Genomic DNA, 27170 nt, shown 5'->3' with positions numbered 1-27170 from the left:
TTATATGTCAACTATAAAAACAAGCTAAATATGAGTGTGATAGTTTTGGGACACATACAGAGAACTATTCATTCCCATATTTAACATTTTGGAGGGAGGAAAAAAAGCAAGAAGGGGAAATTACCTGACAACTGTTTATAGATATGTGAAAAGCTATTTTGTGAAATGGCAGCTGGTCTTATTTTGTCCCACAACTTCAGCTAATGAACAGAAGTTAGAGGAAACAGGGGCGCCTGAGTGGCTCAGTCAGGTAAGTGTCTGACTCTCGATTTCAGCTCAGGTCATTATTTCATTGTTTGTGAGTTCGAGCCCCATGTTGGGCTCTGCTTCAGATTCTCTCTCTTTGCCCATTCCCTGCTCTATCTCTCAAAATAAATAAATAAACAATAAAAAATTATTAAAAAAGAGTGTATTAGAAGTTAAAGGAAACAAATTTCCATGAACTACACACACACACACACACACACACACACACACACATACAACCCTAGAGCTTTCCAAAGACATAATGAACTCCTCCCAGGAGAATGCAAATTTCCCATCATTGAAAGTATATAAATATAGGGGTGCCTGGGTGGCTCAGTTGGTTAAGCATTTGAGTCTTGATTTCAGCTTTCAGCTCAGGTCATGATCTCATGGTTTGTAGGTTCCAGCCCTGGATCAGGCTCTGTGCGGATGGTGTGGAGCCTGCTTGGGATTCCCTGTCTCCCTCCCCGCCCCTCCCCCGCTCGTGCTCTCTATCAAAAATAAATTTAAAAACATTAAAAAAAAGAAAGTACTCAGGGCGCCTGGGTGGCTCAGTTACTTAAGCATCCGACTTTGGCTCAGGTCATGATCTCATGGTTTGCAGGTTCGAGCCCCATGTTGGGCTCTGTGCTCATAGATCAGAGCCTGGATCCTGCTTCAGATTCTGTGTCTTCTTCTCTCTCTGTGCTTCCCCTGCTCGTGCTCTCTCTCTCTCTCTCTCAAAAATAAATAAACATTAAAAAATTAAAAATAAACAGAAAAAAAAGAAAATACTCAAATGTAAGCAGGGTATTTTTATGGCAGGCATTGTGTCAAAGGAGCTCATGCAAGGGTAATTAAACAACATGAACTCATATTTCTTTTCTAATGTTGCAATTATGTTATTTTTTCTTTTCCACAGACTGATTTCCACTCCCTCCCTCCTTGGTTAGCATTTCTCCTTTGCTTGTCCTGGGAGTTTTGTACTTCATCTTCTAGCATTACTCCTAGACTTGTGGTTTTAAAACATCTATTGGATATAGATCCAATCTCTGCCTCTCCAATAGCCAGAAACTTCAGCTAGTTCTCTAACTTCATTAATGTGGTATCCTCAATAAGACACTTGATGCTTCCTATATCTCACCATGTCTTAAACTAGCTTTTCTTCCCAAAGATGCCATTCCTTAAGTATCTTGCTCTCAGCTTGCCTTTATCTTGGAACCTCCCATATACTTTAGACTCTATATTCAAATTGTCATCAACTTGCCAATATTTTTCTCCCTCAGTGTTTTCCATATCTTCTTTCTTTTCATCCTTACTGCTATCTCCCTAGTAGTTTTGAATTGTCAACAGGTACATGAACTGTCTTTAAGTCTTTGCTCTTTTCAAACCATTCTCAAAACATAGTTATTCAGATTTTAAATACTGTCACTCTTCAAGAACTCTATCATCATCAAATAAAATCCAAATTACTTCACCTGCTTTTTATATGACCTTCTGTAATTTGTATTTATCTTACCTATCCTACTGTATTTCCCACTAAATCCCAATATACAGGCATGGTAGCATGGTACAAATTTACCAGCTGATAAGCTGTGGGTTTTGCCACAAATAAGTTCCCACTGTGCCAAGATCTTGATTCCTATCAGCCTGGAGGTTAGGTAAAGGATACTGAGTGTATTCTCCCTTAACCCTCGTTGCTTCAGAAGTGTTATCATGCTCTACATGTGTCACAATGTAAAATATGTTGGGAAACTCTGGTGTAGTTGTTAAAAGTACAATCAGCATTAGAATCATGGTTCTGCCTCTGTATGTCTGTTATATTACTTAATTTCTTATATTTTCAAGTTCCTAATCCATAAAATAGGAAAATAGCAGGGTTCATACTTTATAGGCCTGTTTACAAGGATAAAATTCAGGGATAGATAAAGGTTAAATAGTATTTTTCAATCAATACTGAGATGGTTATTGCATTCTGGGAATATCTGCCTCTGGAAATATCTTCAAATATGATCTCATACCTGCGATACCCTCCGTCTATTGATAATACCTCATCTAAATTGCAGCGGTTCTAACACTCACACCCTTAATGAAACAGCCTCTAGATCTTCTTCCCCTACAGTGCTCCTTCCATTTCCTGGGGTTTCATTGCTCTTAAATTCCACACTACACAGATATGGTCCTTGGTGTTTGTTAATTATCTCATCTATGCAAGTTCTGATATTATGGGCTACATAAATTCCCGTTTATTTATTTTTGGGGGTAGGATTTTCTTTGTACAGAGAGAATAGCATAATACTGAGTAATTTAAGTGAAGGCAGTGTTAAAAAGTCAGGGTAAAAATGGTTAATTACTAGACCAGAAATAGACTGGGAACACTCTAAGCCATTATTTAAACGTGTACAGAGCAGAAAAAAACAAAAAAAAAAAAAAAAGAAAGAAAACAAACAAAAAAACCCATGCATAGAGCAGAGACCAAAAGAGATAGCTTAGTGAGATGATTTAGCAATTCTCAGAACTCGTTACCAACTACCAGTGTTTTGTTTGTGTTTTGGGAAAATCACTTATAATGAAAGTGAGAAATGTATTATCCTTACATATACCATGCACTCTTTAATTTGCATTTGAGGAACTAAACTGAGGTGAACCAATTTTGTATCCTATCTGAGTATCAGAGGAAGTCAAGCAAACTGATCTTTAGTAGAAAGGAGAAGTAACTCTTACTTAATAAGCAGCGAAGATGGGCACTATTTAATATTATTCTTACTAACATCTGTTTCCACCAACTCTTATGGATATGGAATCAGCATACATTTTTAGAATTAAGAAAAACCTTATAAATCAGATTTCTAAAATTTTCTTTACAGAGATGAAATATTTTAAGTTACCATTCAGCCTGAGATTAAAAAATCTTGATAACTCTGGGGTGCCTGGGTGGTTCAGTCGGTTAAGCATCCGACCTCGGTTCAGGTCACGATCTCACCGTTCATGGGTTTGAGCCCTGCATAGAGCTCTGTGCTGACAGCTCAGAGCCTGAAGCCTGCTTCAGATTCTGTGTTTCCCTCTCTTTCTGCCCCTCCCCTGCTCACGTTCTGTCTCTCTCAAAAATAAATAAACATTAAAAAAATTTTTAAAAATCTTGAAAACTCGAATTAAAAATATAATTATGACAGAAGAATAAAAATATTCTACAGAGAGCTAATACAATTTTTGTAATCATAAGATTGGTCATTCTGAATCTATTAGTCTGCAGATAAGTGACAGTTCTTCACACAAAAATGATTTTTTTCAAGTGTTTTGTTTTCTGAAAGGGATATTTTCAACTCAGAAACACTTGGTACTTAGCATGACTTCCTGAGTTTAATTTCACGCCCTAATTTGTCATCACTGACGTGTTCAAAACCTCAGACCATCCGCAGAGCTGTAGTCTGAGTAGTGACATAGCAATGTCCCTGGTTCCTAACTTGATCCCAGAGCTGATACAAAGTTGCAACTAATCAGCCACATTTTCTTCTCACCAGGTATTGATCACACTGATGGAAAACAGCGGAGAAGATAATGATCACCTTGCTGTGCCAATAATGGCAGCAGGGAGGCCAGTTCTTATTTGAATTTATAGGTATTTTGGTTGTATGAGCTGCAATGGGTTGGGAAGATTCTATTCGAACTGCTCTTCCTGTAGCTGTCATCACCTCTGGTGATGGTTTGATCTTGTTGATACTGACTTTAAACTCTGACTGAGTTCAAGGATTTTCATAGGGACTCCTCTATAATGTACAGCCTAGTGATTTCGTCTCATCGTGGGCTAGGTCCTCTTTGAGGACTTTCTGGGAAGTTTCCATGGGTTCTTGGAGCACACTAGATTTTTCTGCCATGTACAGGCATGTATGGTCCCAAGAGTCCCAAGTGTACCCAACAACAGAATAGAGTTTCTCAGTAGTTTTAGGATCAACTCAAACTGTCCAAACCCTCCAAGTCAGGAGAGACCTGAGGATGGATAGTACCCTTTGGAATAATCCCTCCTCTGTTAACTATTACTTTGTTGCCCTATCCTTACTCTCTTGTTGAGCTCAGAGTACAATCTACTTCTGGGTAAAGGAGGTGATTTTCCCCACTAGTATGCATCTTTTCAGATCCTACCTTATAATTTTGGTGACATACAGATGAGTAAATAGGTAATAAATGTTGAATGAGCATACTGATACACTGATTTTCTCTACATTCTCACACATGGCACAAACATTCATTTTATAAGTCAGTTTTGAGATCTTTTTTGGGTTTGTTTGTAAGACTGATAAAATTAAACTAGAGATACTCTTAAGCAGATATTCTTAAAGTTATCAGCTGCATGCATTGATTGATGTGACAGGAAAAACAAAAGGACACATACTTATTTGTCTTTTGTGTAGATGTAACCAAAGAAATAACATTTGCTCAGATACATAGTAGGGCTTTTGTACATACATAATAACAGAACTACCAGAAAAATTATCATTATAACTTTTTAGTCTTTTTATTTTCTGCATCTGGCAGAGATTCTTAATTCAAGGTGATTTTTAAAAAAAAAACAAACAACACTCCCAAACAAATTCATTTGGTGATAGCACTTTCTTTGTGATTGCTAAGTGTCTGAATACTCATAACCTCATTCCCAACCATAACTTCCTTTCATTGTTTTGTCCACTCAGTAATCTTATCTGGTAGAGCATTACATCAAAGGAAGTCTCAAGTTGCCATGGATAATTTACAGAGCAGGTAATTTATTTACAGATAACCAAGCATGCATCGAATGAATTAGAAATATGCTTCTGCATATGAAGTCTTCTAAACAGGCAACTAAGTGTCTTGGCAAAATACTGATGTTTTATAGCAGGTCCAGCTACTTTGAGTGCAATGAATGAATCAGTCTTTATTCACAGTTATCCATTAATTCCTTCATTTATTAATCATTAGCTCAACAGTTTGTTGTATATGCACTATGTGTGAGGTTATATAAGGTACTGTGATAAACACACAGAGTAAGTTTCAGTCTTTGCCCTTCAAGGACCTTATTCTTTGACAGTTTATACACTGGGAAATGGCACAACTAGCTAGAATCCAAGTTACAATGTGATGTGTGCCATCTCAAGTGCTGTTGTATGCAAAGGAGGGAAAGACAATGTACAGACTGCGAGTTGGGGAGAGTGGTCAAAGTCCAATGGAAGACATAGTATATGAACTGGAATTGGAGCTTGGGTGGAATTTTGGCAGATAAACATGGCATATATATATATATATATATATATATATATATATATCCATATATAGCAGATATTTTCAGTGAATGTTTTGAAGTAGAATTGACCAGGTAATCAGGTAAAAAATGTGGACAAGTTTGACAGCAACATGAAATGTTGGATAAGTCTGTAGTGGGATGTCATGCTGAAAAATAAAATAAGATTATGGAGAGCTTCAAATACATTTCCTTCATCCATTGGCAACACCTGCACGCACACACACACACACACACACACACACACATGCACACACACACACACACCGCTTAAGTGTCTTCACTAGGAGTGGGAACATACTAAAAATTTTGAGTAAGAAACTAGTATCATTAGGAAGCTTAATCTGTGTTACCTCAGAGATCTGAAAGAAAAAGAAGGGAATATTATAATAGTCAAAATCAATAGTAGTAAGAAGAGCTACAGTAATAGTTGTGAGAATGGAAAAGAGAACACTAGATACTGTACAAGTTGGTAAAGGAGGTACCAATCTGGGTAAAGGAGGTGGGGTGGGCTGTGGGACAATGGGAGTGAAGGACAGACTGACTTTAAGGTTTTAATGAAAGGTTCTCAGGACAGATGCTTAATCTACAGGGCCTCTGAGCATTTGTTTGTCACCACAGGTACCACTTAAAAACCATCATGTTTGTGAGTTAATTTTTAATTTCATTACATTGTATGGGACAGTCATTTTGAAAAACAGAAGGAAGCAGTTTCACACTTTCTCATAGATTCTACTATCTTGGATTTGAGATATTTCAATGAAAAATCATATCTGAAAGATATTTTTTCCAAATAGCAGAACCATGAATAACAGATAATTAGTTCAAATAGTAATTACATTTAAAATGTTTTTCCAACTAGCAGTAGAATGACAAATATCTAATTAATAATGTGGTTCCTTACTCCCTCTAATTCAATTTTCCTAGTATGTAGTATATCCAGAATTATTCTCATACATTTCATTGTCCCAACCATTTGTTTCTCTGGGGTGGAAAACACAATTTTGTGGATCCAAATGAAAATGCCTTAAAAAAATAAAATCGTATAAATTTTATTTATTCATAATCTTTACAGAACAGAGCTTTCACTTATACCAAAATAAGTTTCTTTTAAAGGTATGTGTGTGAACATTATACATTGTCATTTGGAGAAATAACTGAAAACATAGCATAATCCTATTAAAAATTATGTGCATAAAAGATTAGAAGGGAATATATAAAATCTTAATATATCTAAATATATTAAAATCTAAATAGTGATTATCTAGCTAGGTTATTAAGTTTATTTTTCTTTCAAATGTTTATTTATATTGAGAGAGAGAGAGAGAGAGAGAGAGAGAAAGGGGGGGAGGGACTGAGAGAGATAGGCAGAGAGACAGGATCCCAAGCAGGCTCCACACTGTCAGCGCAGGGCCTGATGTGGGGCTCGATCCCAACCGTGAGATCATGACCTGAGTCGAAATCAAGACTCATTCAACCAACTGAGCCACCCAGGTGACCCGCCAGGTAATTAAGTGTAAATCAAAATAGCTTTCTCTGTTTTTAATTTTCTTTACAATAACCGGAACTACTGTGATAATCACTAAAAGAAATATTAAAATAAACAAAAAAGTAGAAAGGCTTAAGAATAATTCTCCACTTCTACTTCACTTTCTTTTTCTCATTCTCTAGTACTTTGACAAATTCATGAGTATATATTTGAACAATTTGGAAAAGTGTTTTGTCTTATTATCCGTAAATGTGGATTGCTCTACTGTTCCCTTCCTGTTCAGCTTCAGAAGCAGCCACTCTTTTTCCTCATAAAAAGCTTAAAAATCTCATTATTTTAATTTTTTCACTTTTTTAAGATTTTTAATTTTAATTCCAGTATAGTAAACATACAGTGTTATATTAGTTTTGGGTGTACAATGTAATGATTCAACAATTCTATACATCACTCAGTGTTCATCATGATAAGTGTACTTTTAATGCACTTTACCTATTTCATCCATCTCCCCACCCACCTCTCCTCTGGTAACCCTCAGTTTGTTCCACTTTAGTTAAGAGTCTGTTTTCTTGGTGTGTCCCTCTCTAGGAGCAGCCCTTGTAACATTTTGGTTATGTAGTAACCAAAGGATTTCCACCCACTGTCATTTATATTTTAACAGAAATACAAATTGCAGGTGCTAACCTTACCAGTGAAAGTCTCCAGTTTATACCCAATATATATATTGATTTGAAGGACAGAAAGTGCTAAGAATACTTTGTCCCTCATCTACACTCCACACGTATATACCAATACCACAGATATCTTATATTATCTGAATTCTAAGTATATAAAACTTGATACTTCATGCAGCTATGGTATACATCTATGATCTACAAAAGTATGTGTACTCAAACATTCCATTTCTGTATAGAATTCTGCTTCAGTTCCTTAGAAGCTAAAACCAATTTACCCTGTTGTTTGCTAGCTGAAAGGGGTCTCTCAAGCTCCATCATCAGCATTTTCACCTGCCTGGACTTGTGGATATGTTTCAACTTTCTTTTTTTTTTGACATCTCTTTTTTTTTTTTTTAACTTGTTTTATTTTTTATTTTTTCAAATTTACATCCAAATTAGCATATAGTTCAACAAGATTTCAGGAGTAGATTCCTTAGTGCCCCTTACCCCTTTAGCCCATCCCCCCTCCCAGAACCCCTCCAGTAACCCTCAGTTTGTTCTCCATATTTATGAGTCTCTTCTGTTTTGTCCCCCTCCCTGTTTTTATATTAGTTTTGTTTCCCTTCCCTTATGTTCTCAATACTCGTCACTGCCCATGGAGTCTTTCTTGGTGCCTGGCTGTGATTTCATTTTGTATTCCTGTGATTTCATCACCTTTTGAACTTTTTCAACAGCATTTTTCACGACGACATAATCTAACCGATAAATTGATTTCATTTTTCCTCCACACTCAATATAATCATAATGAATTTCATTAATTATGTACGCCAGATGCAATCATTTTGTATATCGCTTATTTCTTTGCCTTTTTAAAGGTCTCTGAAGCAGCTGTCTTTATTTGAAGACAAAAACTATATTAAAAAAAGTGAAATGTATAACTTCAACAAGCAGTTTGATGAAAGATAGATTAGAACTTTTTTCATGCAAACTACAAAAGTGAAAAACGTAAGTGCAAACAAGGAAGTGCAGAAGTAAAACCTGAAGTTTTCGAGATAAATAAAAGAGTGTATCACTGTCATGACTCACCCCCAGTTTATTTTAGTTTTTGATGATGTATGCTGATAGATAATAAGAAACTAGTAACATTCCTCTGCTTTCTTGATGTTGATGGAGATTGTATCTTTTTTTTTTTTTTTTGATGCACACAGCAAGAAAGAAGGTAAAGTTCTGGGCTTGATATTTAAAAACATCTTCACTGTCATTGTAATGAAAGCTGCTTTTTGTTTTCAAATTTTTTAATTTTCAAATACCATATTAATGTGGCTATTCTTGAAAGAAGTACATCGTGAGTACTAACTGATAGTATCTTTAGTTGGATTCATAAAATAACATTGTACTTGAATGTAACTGCAACAGCTTTACCTGTTGTAGATTATATATCTATTACATATATATGTTATAAACATAAGTATGTATATTTAGTATCATAATGAATATTCACATTATATTAGTGAATCACAAAGTTTGTTGATTTCTGCACTTGATCCCTTAATGGCATTTGACAAAAGGCAGGGGAATGAAATCATTGCACATGGAGCCAAAAAAGTCCATTCACATTACTCATCATATCATTATGATAAATATATTGAAAATTAATCTGCATGCAAACTTACCACTGGCAAAGGCATGAAGAAGCTACAAAACTTATGCACATTTGTGAGCCTTATTTTTGCATAGAGTGGAATTTAGGCCAAGATGTCTCCCAAGGAATGTTGAAGAATATGGCTGTGAGATCAGGTGAGAAATTGGCACAAATGCTCTTTTAACTGGGTAGGTGGCATCAACCTATGGTTGTACTTGGTCACATTAGCTCAGTATTTGGGAAGGTGGGTGGAGGTGATGTGGAAGAAGAAGCATATCCTTTTTTTTTTCTATTCTTCTTAAGGTTCTTAAGCAAATTTCACATAATTTTACCCCAAACTTTTCTCTTACCCATTAACGACATACTATATGTAGTACATGATGCAAAATGATAAAAAATATGTAAGTCATGACTTTTATGATACATCTTTGTATTTCTTATGAAGTCAATAGTCATGACATAATTTAAAAAAAAAACATCCTTGCAAGAATGTTCAAGTCATTATATGTCATGGGAAATTGAGCAGTTAAATAAGAGAGAATTGATCTTGAGCTATTTATCACAAAAAAGTGCAGGATGCCAATGGATACAGATATTTGCTTCTGTGACATTTCTTTTCCCACAAATACTGAGTGTCTTAGAGTTTTGAAGTTGCAGAAGCCATCCTTCTAAGCACTTAACATAGCTCTCTAGCAGTAGGGTAAGACCTTAACACTGTTCTCTGCCAACCCTCATTGTTAAAGAAAGTGGACCCCTGTGGAACATGTTCATTACATGCAGGTAGATGAGGATGCCATCCACTATATGACATGTTCTCATTATAAGGACTCCTGAAAGAAATTTTGCTCAGGCATTCTTCATTACTAGCAAAAGCTGTGTTTCATCTGAACACTTGGTGTGCTTTTCCGTGAAATCTGTTTCTTTGCTTTGGCCACTGTGCCTATGAAACTTAAGTTTGTAGTGTATCTCCATATATGCATTTTTGTAGATTTAGTATCATTCTACCCTTATTTTCATGTGTCCTGATTTTCTCAATTTCCTAATTTATCCTTTTGGAGTGTATGTGTGTGTATATATATGTGTATATACACACACATATATGTATATATACATACACACACATATATCTACACACATATGTCAAGTCATTGAAAAAAGGAAAAAGAAAATAATCAAATACAAACATGTATCATGTCCTTGAAAAAAAGGAAAAAGAAAATAATCAAATACAAACATATATCTGTGCCCTTTATTTACCCCATGTTTTCCTGTCTCTCATGTACATACTTGCAGCAGGCTCCGTTTCCTTATACTCCAAAACTCCCTATATTTACCCATCGCAGCATGAACACCTGTATTACAATTTCTTGTTTTCTCATCTGCTACTTCGGTGGATCTCAAACTTTAGTGTGTATCAGAATCACATAGAGGTCCAGTTAAACTAGATAGCTGGGACTTACTCCCAGAGTTCCTGATTCAGTAGGTCTGGGTTGGGAGCCAATAATTTGCATTTTAACAAGTTCCCACGTGATTCTGATGCTAGTGGTGTAGGGACTGTATTTTGAAAGCCATGGATTTAGTTGTTTGTTTGCTTTTTCTACAGTGTCATTTGCAAGTGAATTGCAACTAGATGAGAAATTTGAGGTCTGGTCCAAGATGAACATTGTAAAAAGCAGCTGCATCTTCTATTTCCACCAATAAACTTCTCCAGTTTAAGAACCACTATCCCAAATGGTTTCAAGAGCTGAAGGGAAATAATCTGTACCAGTTGTTCACCCCCAGGCTCCTTTTTAGTGTTTCTGGGTTATAGAAGTGTTGCCAAGTGAACCTGCTGCCCAAAGTATGGTTCTTGCAATATATGTATCTTCTGGGCATCAGTTTGTTCACACCTGAGATTGGGTTTAAAAAATCAGTGATTCTTGGGGCGCCTGGGTGGCGCAGTCGGTTAAGCGTCCGACTTCAGCCAGGTCACGATCTCACGGTCTGTGAGTTCGAGCCCCGCGTCAGGCTCTGGGCTGATGGCTTGGAGCCTGGAGCCTGTTTCCGAGTCTGTGTCTCCCTCTCTCTCTGCCCCTCCCCCGTTCATGCTCTGTCTCTCTCTGTCCCAAAAATAAATAAAAACGTTGAAAAAAAAAAAAAAAAATTTAAAAAATCAGTGATTCTTAGCCCTGGCTTCATTAAAGTAATCTGGGTTGCTTTTAAAAATGTACCCATGTTGAGACATCACTTCCAGGGGGATCAGGATGGGGTCCTGGCAGGAACATTTTTTTTAACTTGCCAGGTGAATCTAACACACGCCCTAGATTGAGAACCACTGGATGAAGTGATCTTTCTCATTCTTTCTAGCTTGAACTGGTATAATTTTGAGGCTTTCAAACCAAGACTCCTCTCATTCATGGAACATTCTGACATTGTATGTGACTTCTATTTCACTCTAGTTATTTATTTTTCTTCCTATATTCTGCCTTTGTTTTCTCCATTGATACTATCTTATACAGTGGCAAAACATTTTAATTTGGTTACACCCTGTGAGAGTTGTGAGCTAGCTCAGATCAAAATACTTTTAAAATAAAGACATCAGAATTTATTAAGGTGAGGCTCAGAGGGGCCAAATGAGAGCAAAGTGGTACAAGTTAGGCAGAAAATGGAGAGGTTTCATGATAGCTTGTTAGAGAACCATGAAGGAAAGAAGAAAGTTTGCAGTATAATGTCTAAAGTAAAATCCACCTTCAGGATGCTTTCCAAATACAGCAGCTCCTGTATTATGACATCTTTAGTTCTGCATAAACCTGGAAGTGAGTGAATGGGAACAAACAGACTCCTGGAGGCCTCCTTATATCTGACAGAAGAGGCAAGGAGACCATTGGGCTGAGTTTATGGCTGTCAGAGTGCTATGAACCAAAGACAACTCACCCAGGCTGTGCCAGGGGAATTTTAATTTCTGAACCCAATTAGACACTGGTGTTTAAATTTGCCTATGTCTGAGGATGGTTGCAGAAGATTTGAAATGAATGTGTAACGACTCTGCAATGGTTGTAAGGAAGATGAAAACATAAACATGGTAATTAGAAATGGAGGAAATGTTCATGCTATAAATAAATTCTCACATATAAGTCATGAGGTGGTAGCAACAAACACTGTACCCAGTATTCATCAGTTTTTTTATACAGTGTTCATTACACTGTTCATTTTCTGTTTGCATATATATATATACACACACACATATATGTTTAAAAATGAATTTGTATACGTGAGAGAAGACAGAAGGTGCTGCTTTTTTCCTTTTTCTTTTCTTTTTATTTCTTCCTTCCTTTCTCCCTCCCTTCTTTCTTCCTTCTTTCCTTCCTTCCTCCCACTCTCTTTTTCTTTTTTTTCTTTCTCTTTTCTTTCTTCTTTCTTTCCTTCCTTCCTTCCTTCCTTCCTTCCTTCCTTCCTTCCTTTCGGCAGGGAAGAAATGCACCTTGCCAAACAAATATAAGTCCATTAAAGAAAGCTCATAGTTCAAAATAATTGTAATCCTGAACACATATTGTTCTTAAATTAGGAAGTAGATAGGGGCACCTGTTTGGCTCAGTCAGTGAAGCATCTATTGACTTGGCTCAGGTCATGTTCTCACAGTCGTGAGATGGAGCCCTGTGTTGAGCTCTGCACCAGGCTTGGAGCCTGCTTAAGATTCTCTCTTTCTCTCTCTGCCCCTCCCCTGCTCACACACTCTCTCTCTCTCTCTCTCAAAAAAAAAAACCCAAAAAACAAAAAAACAAAAACAAAAAAACCCCACCTAATTGATATTTTTTCTTATTCAGCATTTTGTACTTTGATATAATTGAGTATTTAGCCAACTTAGAAATTAACAAAGAAAAGATAAATGTAGTATAGTTTAAACAGCTTTATAATATGTGAATATTGACTTCTATGTCTGAAGGACCACCATACTTCTATCTACTTTTGCCTGAAGTTTTCTGAGGTTGGAAAATTCCTGCTTAATATTCAAATTTACTTTTGGTTTTATAGGTAGATAAATGTCCATTTTTTTTCTTTTCTAAAATCATAGCTTGTTAAATAATTGGCCTATAGAATACATGCTATTTCCCAAAGTCAGAGTGATTTACTTAGCCGAATTAGAAGAATATTAATCAATCTACTTGGCTTTTGATAATCTACCAATCAAGACAATCAGTATTATTGGTGACACTGTCATTCCACTCCTGGAAAGACTGTCTCCCAAAATGAGAACAATTGGGAAAAAAAAACCCAAAAAACACAAAATCTTGCTAAGAACAAAGTATGTATCTGAAAGATATATTTTGAAAAAGATATAAAGTGCCATTTCTGTAAGTCTTTCATGTTATTTTTCTCACAAATTTCATGTGTGTGTATATATGTATAAATATCAATGTCTTAATTCATTGCTTTTGTTCATTCAAGATATAAGTTACTTGGATAAATGCTGAAAGACTGTGAAATTGCACTATACATTCATAACATTAGAATGTGGTGCTAATTAACATTTTATTTGTTGGAGAACCCTCAAATCTGTAGAATAAAGTAGATAGTCTATGTCTGAAGTTTTGCTGAGGACTACAATAAGCATAATTATTCATTTCAAAAAAAGAAATTAGTTCTACAACACTATCACACTAGCAATGCATACATTTGCAATACACATCCATTTTTCTCATTTTTTCCATCGGATATATAAAGAGAGAGCCATTTTATGTTTTCCAAGTTTTATCCCTCCCAGTAGAGAGAAAGCAAGAGTTGAAAGTGAGACCCTATGACTCTATATTGAGTAATTCCAATAATTCACCTGTGACAGGTTACTGATGGTGTTCATTTCTGTACTTCTTACCAATTAAGTCGTTATTAAAGTGAACAGAAGAAAGATTATTATTAATTCTTATAAGACTCAGCACAACAAGGCAAAGCCTAAGGAAGAGAATACATTTATGAACTTTCTGAAGAGTCTGTTACCCCTTGGATATAAATGGCTGCCATTAAGTCACTTAGGAGACCTCTCTCACCTAAATATTGAAAACTCTGAACAGTTCATCTTTTACTCATGGAATGGACTAGACAATAGAATGCCAGTCTCATTGTGGTACAAAAAAAGTAACAGAAAGAAGTAACACAATACATAAACAAAATTTAAATATATATTACACAAAGAATATAAATCTAGGACCAACAGGTACAAAATACAAGGATATAGGCTGATTAAACATGAGAAAGTGTTTTCGCAGTTAGAGATTCTAAAAGGAAAGAGGCTGCCCCAGGAAGCCTTCTTGTGTCCAAGGAAGACAGAGATGGTAATGTGTGCTGATGTTCTAAGGGTCTTCAAAGATCAGACTGGAAAGTGATCTAGATGATCCATGAGTCTATGAGTTTTCCCAATGCTATAATAATTACCTGAAAGGGTAAGGTAAAAAGGAGTATGGTTTTTTTTCCTCTCTAAATAAATATGGAAAGCGAAACTACTAGCTGAAATGTTATTTTACTAAAATAAAATGTTATTTTAAAAATCTTGTTTGTAAAGCATGTTTGTCTCAGTTTTTAAATTTCAAATTTATCTGGAGATACTTGGGGATACGTATGTAAAGCTGTGCTAAATGTGAAATCTAGAGGTTTGATGATGTCACTGCTTAGGTCCAAGTTCAACTGCCTTCTTTGTGTCTGCATTTAATGATGTACTACTGCAGAGGTAAGTTACACTTCCTGCCATCTGTGGCCATATAAACACATAGTTTTGTCCCTCAACAGAGCTTCCAACAATGCTTTTTCTACCTTGATATGCTTAGCACTGCCAGACTTAGCAAAATTACACGAGACACCCAGTTAAGTTGGAATTTCAGAGGAACAAAGAGTACTTTTTTTAATGTTTAAATTTTATTATTATTATTTTTTTAATGTTTATTTATTTTTGAGACAGAGAGAGACAGAGCATGAACGGGGGAAGGTCAAGGAGGGAGACACAGAATCTGAAGCAGGCTCCAGGCTCTGAGGTGTCAGGACAGAGCCTGACGCGGGGTTCGAACTCACAGACTGTGAGATCATGACCTGAGCCGAAGTTGGAAGCCCAACTGATTGAGCCACCCAGGTGCCCCCAAAGAGTATTTTTTTAGTATATGTGAATCCCAATGAGAAATTATTTGTTGTTCTCAGAAATTCAAATTTCACTGATGTATGGCTCTGCAAGCAACCCCTTTGCTCTCCAAGGCCATCAAAAAGAAACTTCTGTAATCTGTAGATCTACATTTGTCCCGGTATCTGTCATTTCCTCTTTTACTTCTATTGCAAAGAAAATCATACCTATTTTCCTTGCCATGGGAATCTTTTTATTTTGGGCTTTGGGTTCCATCCTTTCCTATCTTCTCTGTGGGGATTTAAAAAATAACAGTCTGATCAGTTTTCTTCATTGTCAACTTCTCTCTCTTCCTCTCTCTGAGCTCAAATATTCTCTAAATTGAAAACAAAGAGAGGCCCCTGAATTCACCTCTCTCCCTATTTATTACATTCTCTCTTTCCTTTATACAGTCTTAGGTTTTCATCTGCCTCTTTGGTCATTCTCTTCCTTCTCTCCGTTGGCTTCTTTTCCTCTTTCAGGGCCATTAAGTGTTCCTATTCCCCAGGGTTCTTCATGCCATCATCCCCTCAGTTTACAGATTTTCCATAGGAGATCTTGACAATAACTACCTATATGCTCAAGACTTCCTACTCTTCATGTAAAGTTGCAAAGCCTCTTCTGAACTTTCCTGGATATCTCTCTTTGGATAGTTGTCTTGTGCCTCAAACTATTATGTATAAAACTGAACTCATCTTCTTTTAAATCTGACTTTCAAGCAGCGTGTTCTCTCAATAGGAAAGGGTGCTATAATCTACCCAGTCTTCTAAATCAGAAACTTGAGATCAGATATAAATGTGAGTTGTCATCAGATTCTGATTTACTTTCAAAATATTTTAAAAATCCATCTACTTTTTATTCTCACAGCCACCACCAACTCTTCCCTGGGACACAGCTCTGTCTTTCTAATTGGTTTTCTTTCCCTTCAGCCTCACCCTCTCCAGTATATTTTCCAAAAGCAACGTGAGTGGTCTTCCAGAACACTAAAGTGACAGTGTCATCTCTTCCTTAAAAGCCTACAGAAATTTACCCCTGTCATTAAAACGCAGTCCAAACTCCTATCTGTGGTTGATTAAGAACTCCATGGTTGGTTACCATTCCCCTCCCCATCCTCGCTGCTAGGTCACACTGAAATCCTTTTATGCCCTACCTCACTCATCTTTGGACGCTCACATACGCCATATCCTTCTCCTAGAACAGGTTATCCCTTCTCTTTGCTTGGCTACTCTCCTTTGGACTTCTTGTTAATTATTAGTTTCTCAGGGAAACCTGCTTATGTGTGAATGCACTGATAGAACTGGGGGTAATTGCAAGAGGAAGTGGGTTTGAAGAGACACAGTAGACAAACCATGACATCTGAGTTCCTGGTAAAGTTGGGATTTTGTCAGTGTATGATTTAGAGGACCAGCACGTACTGGTATGACAGTGTAAACTACAAGAAAGTAATCTATTTTTGATTTGTGTCATCACTCAATAGAATACAATAGAAAACTATAATTATACTTCCCAAATTCATCCTTTCAATTTCTCTCTTCCCACTTAAGGCCCAGGAGAAATATAGCATAGAACAGTGGTTCTCAAAATGTGGCCCCTTAGATCACCACATTCGTATTGCTTTGGAACATTTTAGAAATGCAAATTCATGGACCTGACCCCAGAGAAGAGAATCAGAAATTCCTGGGAGTGGGTCCAACAACCTGTATTTCAACAAGCCTTGTGGCCTATGCTCATGTCCACTAAGGTCTGAGCACTGCTGGTGTCGAGTATTCTTTGTATGTTGGTTCCATAGCAGGTGAGGTAAACTACCACCTAATGCTATGATTTCACACTGTAAGAATAATTCCCTTACAAAAATTCATTTTCTCTAAATCCATTCATTCAGAAACTATATGCTGAATATATTCTATCTACCAGGCGCTGTTCCAGGCACTGTGGACACTGGAACAAATCTGAAACAGTCAATCACAAAAATACCTATATGTTAGCAATTAAAAATTATGCCATGGAAGTGACTAGGGGGCTTGAGTGTTGCTTAGATAATCATGAAGGTGTCCCTAAAGAAATTACATTTCAACTAAAAAGGAATGAGTAGGATTTCATCTGGGGAAGGGCAGAGGGGGTGCTGTGAAGACATTCTAGGCCCTGAAAGGGACAGGGCTAGGCACTTTCAGGGAAGTGAAGATAGACTAGCAGGAACAGGTCTTCATTAATGATGGGTGTTGAAGCTGGAGAGGCAGATCTAATAGATAGATCATGCAGGGACTTGTAAATCATATTAAGGATTTTGAACTTGCCTCTGAGGGCAATTAAGAGGCCATTGAAAAGCCTTAAGTATGGGCTAACATGATCTAATCCATGTTTTAAAACCTTTTTTTTTTTTTTTTGTATGAAGAAGATAAAGCCATTCCTACTACACAGCTATGGGTGTGTTAGCATGATGACTTAAATTTCCTGTAAGTTGTAATTGGCTAATAGAGAAACTTTCTCCGAATAAGGCTTTGATGAGAGTGGGAAAGAGGGTAGGGTGTCTATATGGGGACCAAATGCCAGGAACAGAAAAGGAGGAAGGGCTTAGGAGCTTCTTCTGCTTTGTGGTTGTGGCTGAGGCGGGTTCTGCCCATGCGTGTCTGAAGCAGCAAGAGTGCAAGTTCACAGGCAATTGCTGTTTCTCTTCCTTGCACAGGGGACTCTGGTGCTCAGGCTGTGTCCATGTGGAGGCCTTTTTCCTGAGTATGAGCTCATTTAGAGATTTCATTCACTTCCCAGGCATCCCGGTTACCTGCCTGAGAATGATACCCCAATCTATATGTCCTCCCTGGCCTTGAGAAGATTTTCATTTTTAGTGTCTTTGTGCTATTGCCCTGTGCTAACACATCATGTTAATGACAGTTGCAAGTATGCAATTGTTTAGTGTTGATCTGTGTATAGTTCTCTAATGCTTGAAAAATTATACAGAACCAGCTGTGATTGCTGTCCTGCCTTTCGCTGACATGTCTCATATTATCTGCTGGACAACTGACCCTGCAATGTCATTGCAACCACAAACAGCCTGCCTGTAATTGAACTCATCATGTCTTTCCCAAACCAGCTTGCCTCTGACCTCTTCTGACTTTGTCAGTAACATCAGCGTTTACTGTCTCCCAAGCTCCAAGGTTTGGAGTCCTCCTTGACTCCTTTATCTTATGCTGTTACCAATTCCAAGCACCAAGATTGTTTCCATTCACCCAGTGGAATGCCAGTATACCATCTGTTCTTTCCTTTCATTACTCTTTATTATCCTAATCCTACTTACCCCAAAGTTGGATACTTCTACCTTATTACAACTTGTTCTCTTAAATCTAGGTTCCTTTCCCAATACACCTACCCCCACCGGCCCGGGACACTGGGACTACTCTGTATATATGTTTTTCTTCATCAGGCCTATGTTATTTAGCAAAGGCTCTTCTGTATTATTTTTTGCAGTGAAATTTGTTTTTCTTAAAGGGATACTATGTAGAACCCTGTTACATACAAGAGATAATCATGAAGCTTCTCTGATTGAAGATGGGCTAAAGGGAGCACAATCTCCTTGATCTGTTCTCAGCTTTTGAGGCAGCCTTTTTGGTATCAAAAGGCTCATCAAGGCAGTTTGAGAACAAAGATGTGTAGAACATAGTTGAACTCTTTGGAAACATACATATGTTTCCTTTACAAGTCTTTTTGTTTGTTTGTTTGAATTGTTATCTATGTAAACTTTCCAACCTAGTCACATAAATTCACACAAAATTCTTCAGTGCACAGTCATTTCCTCATCTCTGTCTGGGTTTATGGTATTTCCCCTGCCCTGAGTGCCCAGAATGTCTATCCATACGTCTCTGCCAATCTAATTCTACCTTTCTTTGTCCCAATCCCACCTCTTACGGGCTTTCCAGATTGTTCCAGCTCTCAGCAATTTTTCTTTCTTCAAATTTCTGCAGTATTTCTTTCTTTTTAATTCACCCTGTACTATCTTGAATTTGCATCTTTTCACTTATGTGTTCAATTTCTCCCACTAGATAACAGGCCACTGGAGGAAAGAATCAAGTCTTTTGTTGCATTTTGCCCTCAGCATCTAGCATAATATGCAGCCCTAGTATTGGCTTAGTAGATATATTTTGATGATAACCCACAGCAAGAAATAATAACTATAGGCCCATCAATCTCACTTTCATTAACAGAAGTCTAAGTTAAATATCCTGTCTTTGAAAATGTTCCTCCAGAGCAGTGCTTTTAAGTTAGGAGAACCAGCCACTATGACTTTAATTGCAAGCATTACTTTTTTCTCCAATTACCATTAAGCCTACAACTAGATTCTTTAACTGACTTTCATTAAATTATGTTGGAAGTAGATTCGGGGAATGACGACAGATGGTTGTAAGTGGGGAGTTCTTAGTTTAGACTAGAAATAGTGTTTTATTCCATTCTCCAACATTTTAGCAAAGTCTCACTTAAATCATATTCAAAGGATTATAAGAAACTTCCATCAATATATAAATCAAATGGTGCCACTTCCTTTAAATCTCTGAGCATGTTTGACAAGGCCTTCTCCACCTCCCCCCTCCTCCTCTGCACCACCCATCCCCCTCGCTCACCACACCCTGGCCACAGAAGCTCACTTCCAGTTCCCTGGATTGCGAAACTCCTTCCCTCCTCCTGACTTCTTATTGTGCCACCTTCTGCCCAGATGATCTTCCCTGTTTCTTTCCTTGATCCATTCCTGTCATCCTTTGAGCCTCAGTCAGTTCATCAGCTCCTCAAGAGAGTTCTTCTCTCATCTTGCAGAATAGGTAAAGCTTCCTTGTTATGTGCTTTCATATTCCTTATCACAATTGTAATTATATATCAACTGTGAAATTATTGTGTTCCTGTGTTTCCCATTAGACTGTAAGCTCTAAGATGTCAGACTGGACAAGTACTATCATATTTTTAATGCCTAGAATTGATGTATCACAGATGCTTGAATGAATCCATGAATAAACAATTTATAAATATCTTATAAAACTTTCAGAGAAACAAACTATTATAATATTATTTACATCCAGAGCTTAATTCCCCTTGTCTTGTCTTGAATGGACATGGGCAGCATTTTCTGGGTCATGTGATTCACATGACACACACACACACACACACACACACACACACACACGTTTTCTAAAGCAACTTTGACTTTCATAAAACAGGCCCAAACAACCAAGCATTACCCAAAAAAGCTTCATATGCTCCCAAACAGAATCTAACCAATTTAAATGACTGGGTATAACATGAAAATGTAAAACTATCTGTTTTGTTTAAAATTATCTGATTTGTGCACACCAGCATGGATATTCATATAATTCTTATTCACATTAAGTTATTCTGAAAATGTATATGGATGGATGAAAAGTGGGAGAAAGGAGTCTCATAGCTATGAAATGTCTACATGTTGACACCTTTTAGTTCATGATTATCACTAAAGTTAATGTGTTCTCCTTCCCTGAAGGCTCCAGCACCCCCACTGATATGTCCATGACCTGTTTCTCTGTCCTTTCAGTCTTGAATTACCCTGCTGAGTCAGACAATTGGAGAACAAATTAACACCAACTGCAGAGGAGATTTTTTTTGGTACAAAATCTGACCTTAAAAAACCCAAGCCTTAAATATCTTTCCATCAGGATGCTAACAGTTCACCAAATTTGCATTAAAGGACCTAAGGTTTCATACACTCTCTCACTCATATTTACTCCACTCGTCTTGTCTTAAATAGAATGGGTATCAGATCCAACTGTTTGTCGATCCATTTAACAGGATCTGTCATTATCCAATTAAGGGAAAGGTAAAGGGGAAATCTAATTCTATTCTAGAACAGCTTTCAGACCCCTAGAACAGCTTTCAGACCCATATTCTTCTTCTCTCACACACCTTTTCTTGTTTTCTTACCTTACATCCAATCAGACAGATAACAGTATAAATAAATGTTATGTTTTGAGGGTAGGTGTCAAACACAAACTTGTCACACAGCGGGAAGAAACGCATGTGGATGGCATCAAACCTTTCTCTATAGAGACTGACCTGCATATTTTTAAATTATCAGACCCGTCATGGTAGGTGGCAGGAGGCTTCTGCACAGAGTTAGTCACCTGGAACCCAGCAGCAGCCACATACTTGCTGCCTTCTGCAACTGCCAATATTTCAGGGCTAGAATCTGCTTCTGAAAGTCCTTTCTTGATGGTTTCATACTGCCCAAGACTATGCAAGAGCTGCGGATCCCTGCGGTGGTATCTGCCTTTGCTTTCCTCATGCTTCCTTGAGGATCTCTTAATCTCAAAGGATCCTCTTGGCAGGGAAAGGCTGCATTCTTGGTACCTTGTGCCTTTTCCTCTGCAGAGATGTAAAGAGCAACTCTCATGTTCAATCAGCTCTTGTTGCTTTTTACCTTTGGATTCCAAATCTATCAGATCCATTCCATTAGGAGCAGAAGACCCATCCAAGTTTCCACATGGTTTACTACTATTTCTCCTTCTTCTTCGTGACAGTCGGAATTTAACTTGGGCTCTTCTTTTTGCCTGAATCCAGTGACTCTCATCTGGGGAAGAGGAATCTGAAGAATCTGTGTAAAGCTCACTCCATCTGGGGCTTGCGATCTGGAGGTGAAAATCACTTCTCCCTTTTATTTGTTCTTCTGCATGCTCATATCTCTCGGAGGCCCTCCTCCTCCTCCTAGGCCTCTGTTTTACTGATTTCTTACCAGACTCCTTCCTAGCAGGGCTGAGCACCATGACAGGGGTGCATTGCTCAAATGCATCTTCTGACATGTCATGCAAGATGGCAGATCTAGACAAAGCAGCAGGCAAAGGATGGGAGATGGGAATGGAGAGGAAAGCCATGGGAAAACAGAGAGAGAGAATGATGAAAATGATAGCATGGACCAGAAGTTGGGAAATAAAGTTCAAATGAAGAAAATGCATTGAAGGGGGAAAAATTAAACCAGTATAAATTGTCCATGGACAATGCAAGGCAGAAGCAAGAGCCACACAGTCTCATAATACAGGAGAGGAATACAAAACGTTGGTCTAAAAAATATTTAAATAGGATCATTTGCTGAGCACTTACCTGCAGATGTCCTGAGTGGATGGACAGACAGACAACCTTGACTGGCTCCTGGGAGCTGTCCCTGTCGTTGGGCTGCTTGCCTGGAGAAACAAGTTAGATAATTTGGCATCTTGGTTAAGGTAATACATGGTCGATATCTTGCTTTTTTTCCACATATTTAAAAAATTACAGCAAACGTGGCTGCCGGTCATGTTGCTCATAACGCAGCTCACAACATATAGGAAGTTAGTTCGTTTTGCAAAAGTAAAACTTATTTGAGGAACTTGGAACAGCTGAGATGCAGTACCACTTTGCTGTTGCTTCATTTATGAGAGAGGAAGACGATTCCACAAGTTTCTGTTCTATTTACTGTAAACATTTGAATGGAATGGCTCAGTTTGCCTTGGAAGCAATGGGTAACACTTGAAAATTTCACAATACAAAGGACATGAAGGCTATTGTGTGACAAAGATCACAACAATCTGGGAAGCCTAAATAATCAAATAGCCATTAGCCTGCTAGATACTGTCTGGAATAAACATTAAGTCACATCAAGTCCCTAGGAGATAATGTATTTGAAAGCAGTTTGTAGTATTTAAAAGCCAGTAGTTATTACTATTATTATTTCATCATTGAAACTAATAAAATCTATCCATCACACCATTATTGACCTTTCGTGACCATACTGAACCTGAGGATAATAGAGCCTGAAAAAATTCAGATTGTTAGCCTAGAGTTGAGCACATTTCACCAAACTCTTACCTTTGAAACACAGCATTTTCTTTACTAAATTTGACTTCTTTAACTTGTATTTAATACAGATGATGATGATCAATCAAAAGGTAGAAGGTATTCAGAATTTGCTGTGTGCCAGGCATTGTACTGTGGCTTTACCGACTGTTTCCTAAATCTTTATTATAATCTCACAGGTGGGAGATAATAACAACTAACAGTTTTGAGTGAATACTATGCTCTAAGTACTTTTAGAGCAATCACTGTTCTAAGTAATTTTCATGTGTCCATTCATTAATGCTCACAAGAAGTGAATGTGTTAAATGTTGTAATCATTTCCATGTTATAGATAAGAAAACTGAAAAATTGGTGCTGCTTCATACAATTAGGTGCTAGGACAGAGGTTTGGGATGAGGAATCTTGCTCTCACATTTGTTCTCTTACCTACCTTGTAATACACTTCTCCTTCACACAGGAGGAAACTAAGGGAGGAGGCCTAGGTCCAAATTTAGATCAGTCTGACTGCACAGATGAAATACAGTTTTCACATCAAGAAATAACAGTTAAGGTGGAAAGAGTAACCCCAAATTTCAAAGTAGTTCTAAAATTTCCCATATTAGAGATAGATGGTTGTGGGTCCAGAGAAAGATAAACTAATTCTAAAACTCAAAAATTGAACTCAATAACTTTCAAGAGGAGGCATAGTAGGCCGAATAATACTGCCTTATGCTCCCCCTGCCCCCTCACCTGCCCCAAGATGTCAACACCCCAATCCCTGGGATTTGTGATTATGTTTCCTTACATGACAAGAGGGATTTTGGAGATATGATTAAGTTAAGAGTAGTGATATGGGGAGATCATCCTGGATTATCTTGATGGGCCCAATGTAAACATGAGGATCCTTATGAGAGGGAGCCAACAGAGGTAGGGTCAGAGAGAGAAGATGGAAGGATAGGAGCAGAGGTCAGAGAGGAAGAAAGATGCTATACTTTTGGCCTTGAAGATGGAGGGAGGGGTCTTGACCAAGGATGTAAGTGGCTTCTGGAAGCTGGAAAAGGCTAGAAAATGGGCTCTTCCCAAGACCTTCCAGAAGATGCAGCCATACTGACACCTCAGTTTTAGCTCAGTGAGACCCACACTTGACGTCTGACCTCCAAAACCATAAGACAATAGAGCTATGCTGTTTTAATTCAACAAGTTTGTGGTAATTTTTCATGGTAGTCATAGGAAACTATGGAGACACAATAGGAGATGAGACTTAAGCTAATCTTAAAGGCAAGCAGGAATTATTAAAGAAGAGATAAAAAATATTCTAGGTAGAGGAAACAGGATGCCCAGAGGGAAGGATGGTGTTCTCAGCACGCTCCCACAGACAGATTAACATCTGCACACTTCTGGTTTGTAATTTTCAGAGGCTCCCCTATAAACCCATGAACAATGTATTTTTAAAATATGTGAATGCCATTTTTGAACACCAGTCCACGTTTGATTATGTTCTTCAGGATTTCTATCAAAACTCACTTATTTCCAATTTTTAATTCAGATTAACTTCATTTCTGCATCACCAGAATAGATACATAGTCAATTTTCATAAAGTATAAGCATTCCTGTATTTTATGCTGTAAAGAGTAAGTTTTGTTAGGTTGTGCACCACTTATCCTACATACATCCACTGAGATTAGTAGGGGGTTCTGCATACAGCAGTCACTGAAAAAAGTGAAGTTCACTACTCATTCTCTTTAAAAAAAAGCAATGCAGCCCAAAAGTAACCTCAAATTACTGATGACATTATAAAAATGAACTAAAATATGTTGAGCATCATAATGGATATCCAGCGCTACTTAACGATTTGTTGAGGCCGATTGTATAAATCTGCATATGGAAAAGATGTTGAAATGTAATAAACAAATCTTATAATCTCACATGTCTGAGCAAATGTATGTTCTACAATGAGACTATGATTTGTCAATGAGTAATAACACAGAACATTAAAAAACATGGAGCTTCCCTTTGGACAGTTTTTGGTCCACCACAACACTGAATCAAATAGCACTTATGTCTATAACTCTCATGTATTTTAAAGGAAATAGAAATCATCCTTATTGTCCATCAAGAATCTTCAAATAGCTCATATCCAATATTAGTGTATACATGTTCAGCTTGGTACTGGGGCAGATGCTGTAGTATCAGCTACTGTAGTTGATGCTGTTAACATCTACTCTGTCCCTTTGGCCTTCCTCTGAGTTTACCTGTACACTGACTGATTCCCACTTGAGTGCCTGTGCCTGTTGGGTTCTATCCCCTGGGTCTTTGGTACCAGGTGTACTTTCTTGGCTGCACACAGGCACAATCTGGAAGTTTAGGCTAAGCTAAAACCTCTGGGGACATCTCTTGGACTGAAGTCCGTGGTTAAATGTCAGAGATTTCCCATTCTCCCAAAAGGGCAGTCCTAAAGTGACTCTCAGTTTCTCAAAAGATCCCAAGCTGGATTAAGGCCCATTGACCCTAACTCATCCACACACCCCTTTACTGGCATTCCCACTTTTTCTGTCTTTCTTCTCCCAAACTCTATAGTGCCTCCCAGGATCACTTTCTAGAAGAACTACCTGCACCCAACTAAGACAGTAGAATCTATTTGATCAACTGACTGATATAAAATTAACCCCAGCTTGTGTTACTTTAGGTTTATTTGTTTATAAACATGAATTAATAAGGGTCTATTGTAATACATACTACAGTGAGTTCTTGGAATAAAGAAAAGATAGAAACCTGAAGAGGTTTCTTGTTTAGTGGAAAAGAGATTCAAATGAACAGGCAATTTTAGTATAGTCTAGTATATCTTGATAGTCTAGTAATGGGAGTTCTGATGAAGGAAGGACACTTGATGTAGAATGGAGCAGAGATTTAAAGCAAGTATCCTCTAGGACACTTGAACATCTGAACAAGAAAACGTCAAGGTGAACAAAGTCTTATAATGACTGGGGCGGGGAGAGTGCTGAGTGAGATAAGAAGTGATACAAAATCAGGATAAAGGAATAGACAGAGGTCCTATATGTCACATTTAAATGCTTGGATTGTATTCTCAAATGAATGTTATCACTGACAGATATTCAGCAACAAATGGAAATGATTAAATTTGGGCACTAGACACTACTTTGGCAGCTGAAAATTGGAAAGTTCAGGAGTGATTATAAGCAGGGGAAATATTTAGTATTCAATATATACAGGATGTAGCAGGGAGTGAGAAAAGTGATAGTTTAAACAATATAGTCCCAACTGGTTGTTTTTTTTTTTAATGTTTATTTATTTATTTTGAGGAGAGAGAGCGTGAGTGGGGGAGGGGGAGAGAGAGAGAGAGAGAGAGAGAGAGAGAGAGAGAGAGAGAATCCCAAGCAGGCTCTGAGCTGTCAGTGCAGAGCTGGATTCAGAGCTTGATCTCACATATCATGACCTGAGCTGAAATCAAGAGTTGGATACTTAACTGACTGAGCCACCCACATGCCCCCGTTTATTTATTTTTTTTTTTTTTGCAGTTTTACAACTTGCTTTTTATTTTTATTTATTTATTTATTTATTTATTTATTTTTTTATTTTTTTTTTTCTGAAATTTATTGACAAATTGGTTTCCATACAACACCCAGTGCTCATCCCAAAAGGTGCCCTCCTCAATACCCATCATCCACCCTCTCCTCCCTCCCACCCCCCATCAACCCTCAGTTTGTTCTCAGTTTTTAACAGTCTCTTATGCTTTGGCTCTCTCCCTTTCTAACCTCTTTTTTTTTTTTTTTCCTTCCCCTCCCCCATGGGTTCCTGTTAAGTTTCTCAGGATCCACATAAGAGTGAGACCATATGGTATCTGTCTTTCTCTGTATGGCTTATTTCACTTAGCATCACACTCTCCAGTTCCATCCACGTTGCTACAAAAGGCCATATTTCATTTTTTCTCATTGCCA

The 27170-nt window shown here is 37.6% G+C and overlaps 1 protein-coding gene across 4 annotated transcripts in view; it reads right to left on the bottom strand.

The window, feature by feature from the left end:
* Nucleotides 1–27170, bottom strand: part of MARCHF1 (membrane associated ring-CH-type finger 1) — a 321802-nt gene that overhangs the window by 65473 nt on the left and 229159 nt on the right. For 3 of the 4 annotated variants that reach the window (XM_047855323.1, XM_047855324.1, XM_047855325.1), the window contains exons 3-4: nt 22507–22586; nt 21466–22227 (exon numbers count right to left, since the gene is read on the bottom strand). In XM_047855323.1, the coding sequence (XP_047711279.1) occupies nt 21466–22227; nt 22507–22586 (842 nt within the window). The remainder of the gene's footprint in view (nt 1–21465; nt 22228–22506; nt 22587–27170) is intronic. The other variant, XM_047855326.1, reaches the window with a different exon arrangement.

This window comes from Prionailurus viverrinus, chromosome B1 (genome assembly GCF_022837055.1).
Source record: "Prionailurus viverrinus isolate Anna chromosome B1, UM_Priviv_1.0, whole genome shotgun sequence".
Taxonomy (NCBI): Eukaryota; Metazoa; Chordata; class Mammalia; order Carnivora; family Felidae; genus Prionailurus; species Prionailurus viverrinus.
The sequence above is the reverse complement of the archived record's forward strand: the minus strand, read 5'-3'. Positions and strand labels throughout refer to the sequence as shown.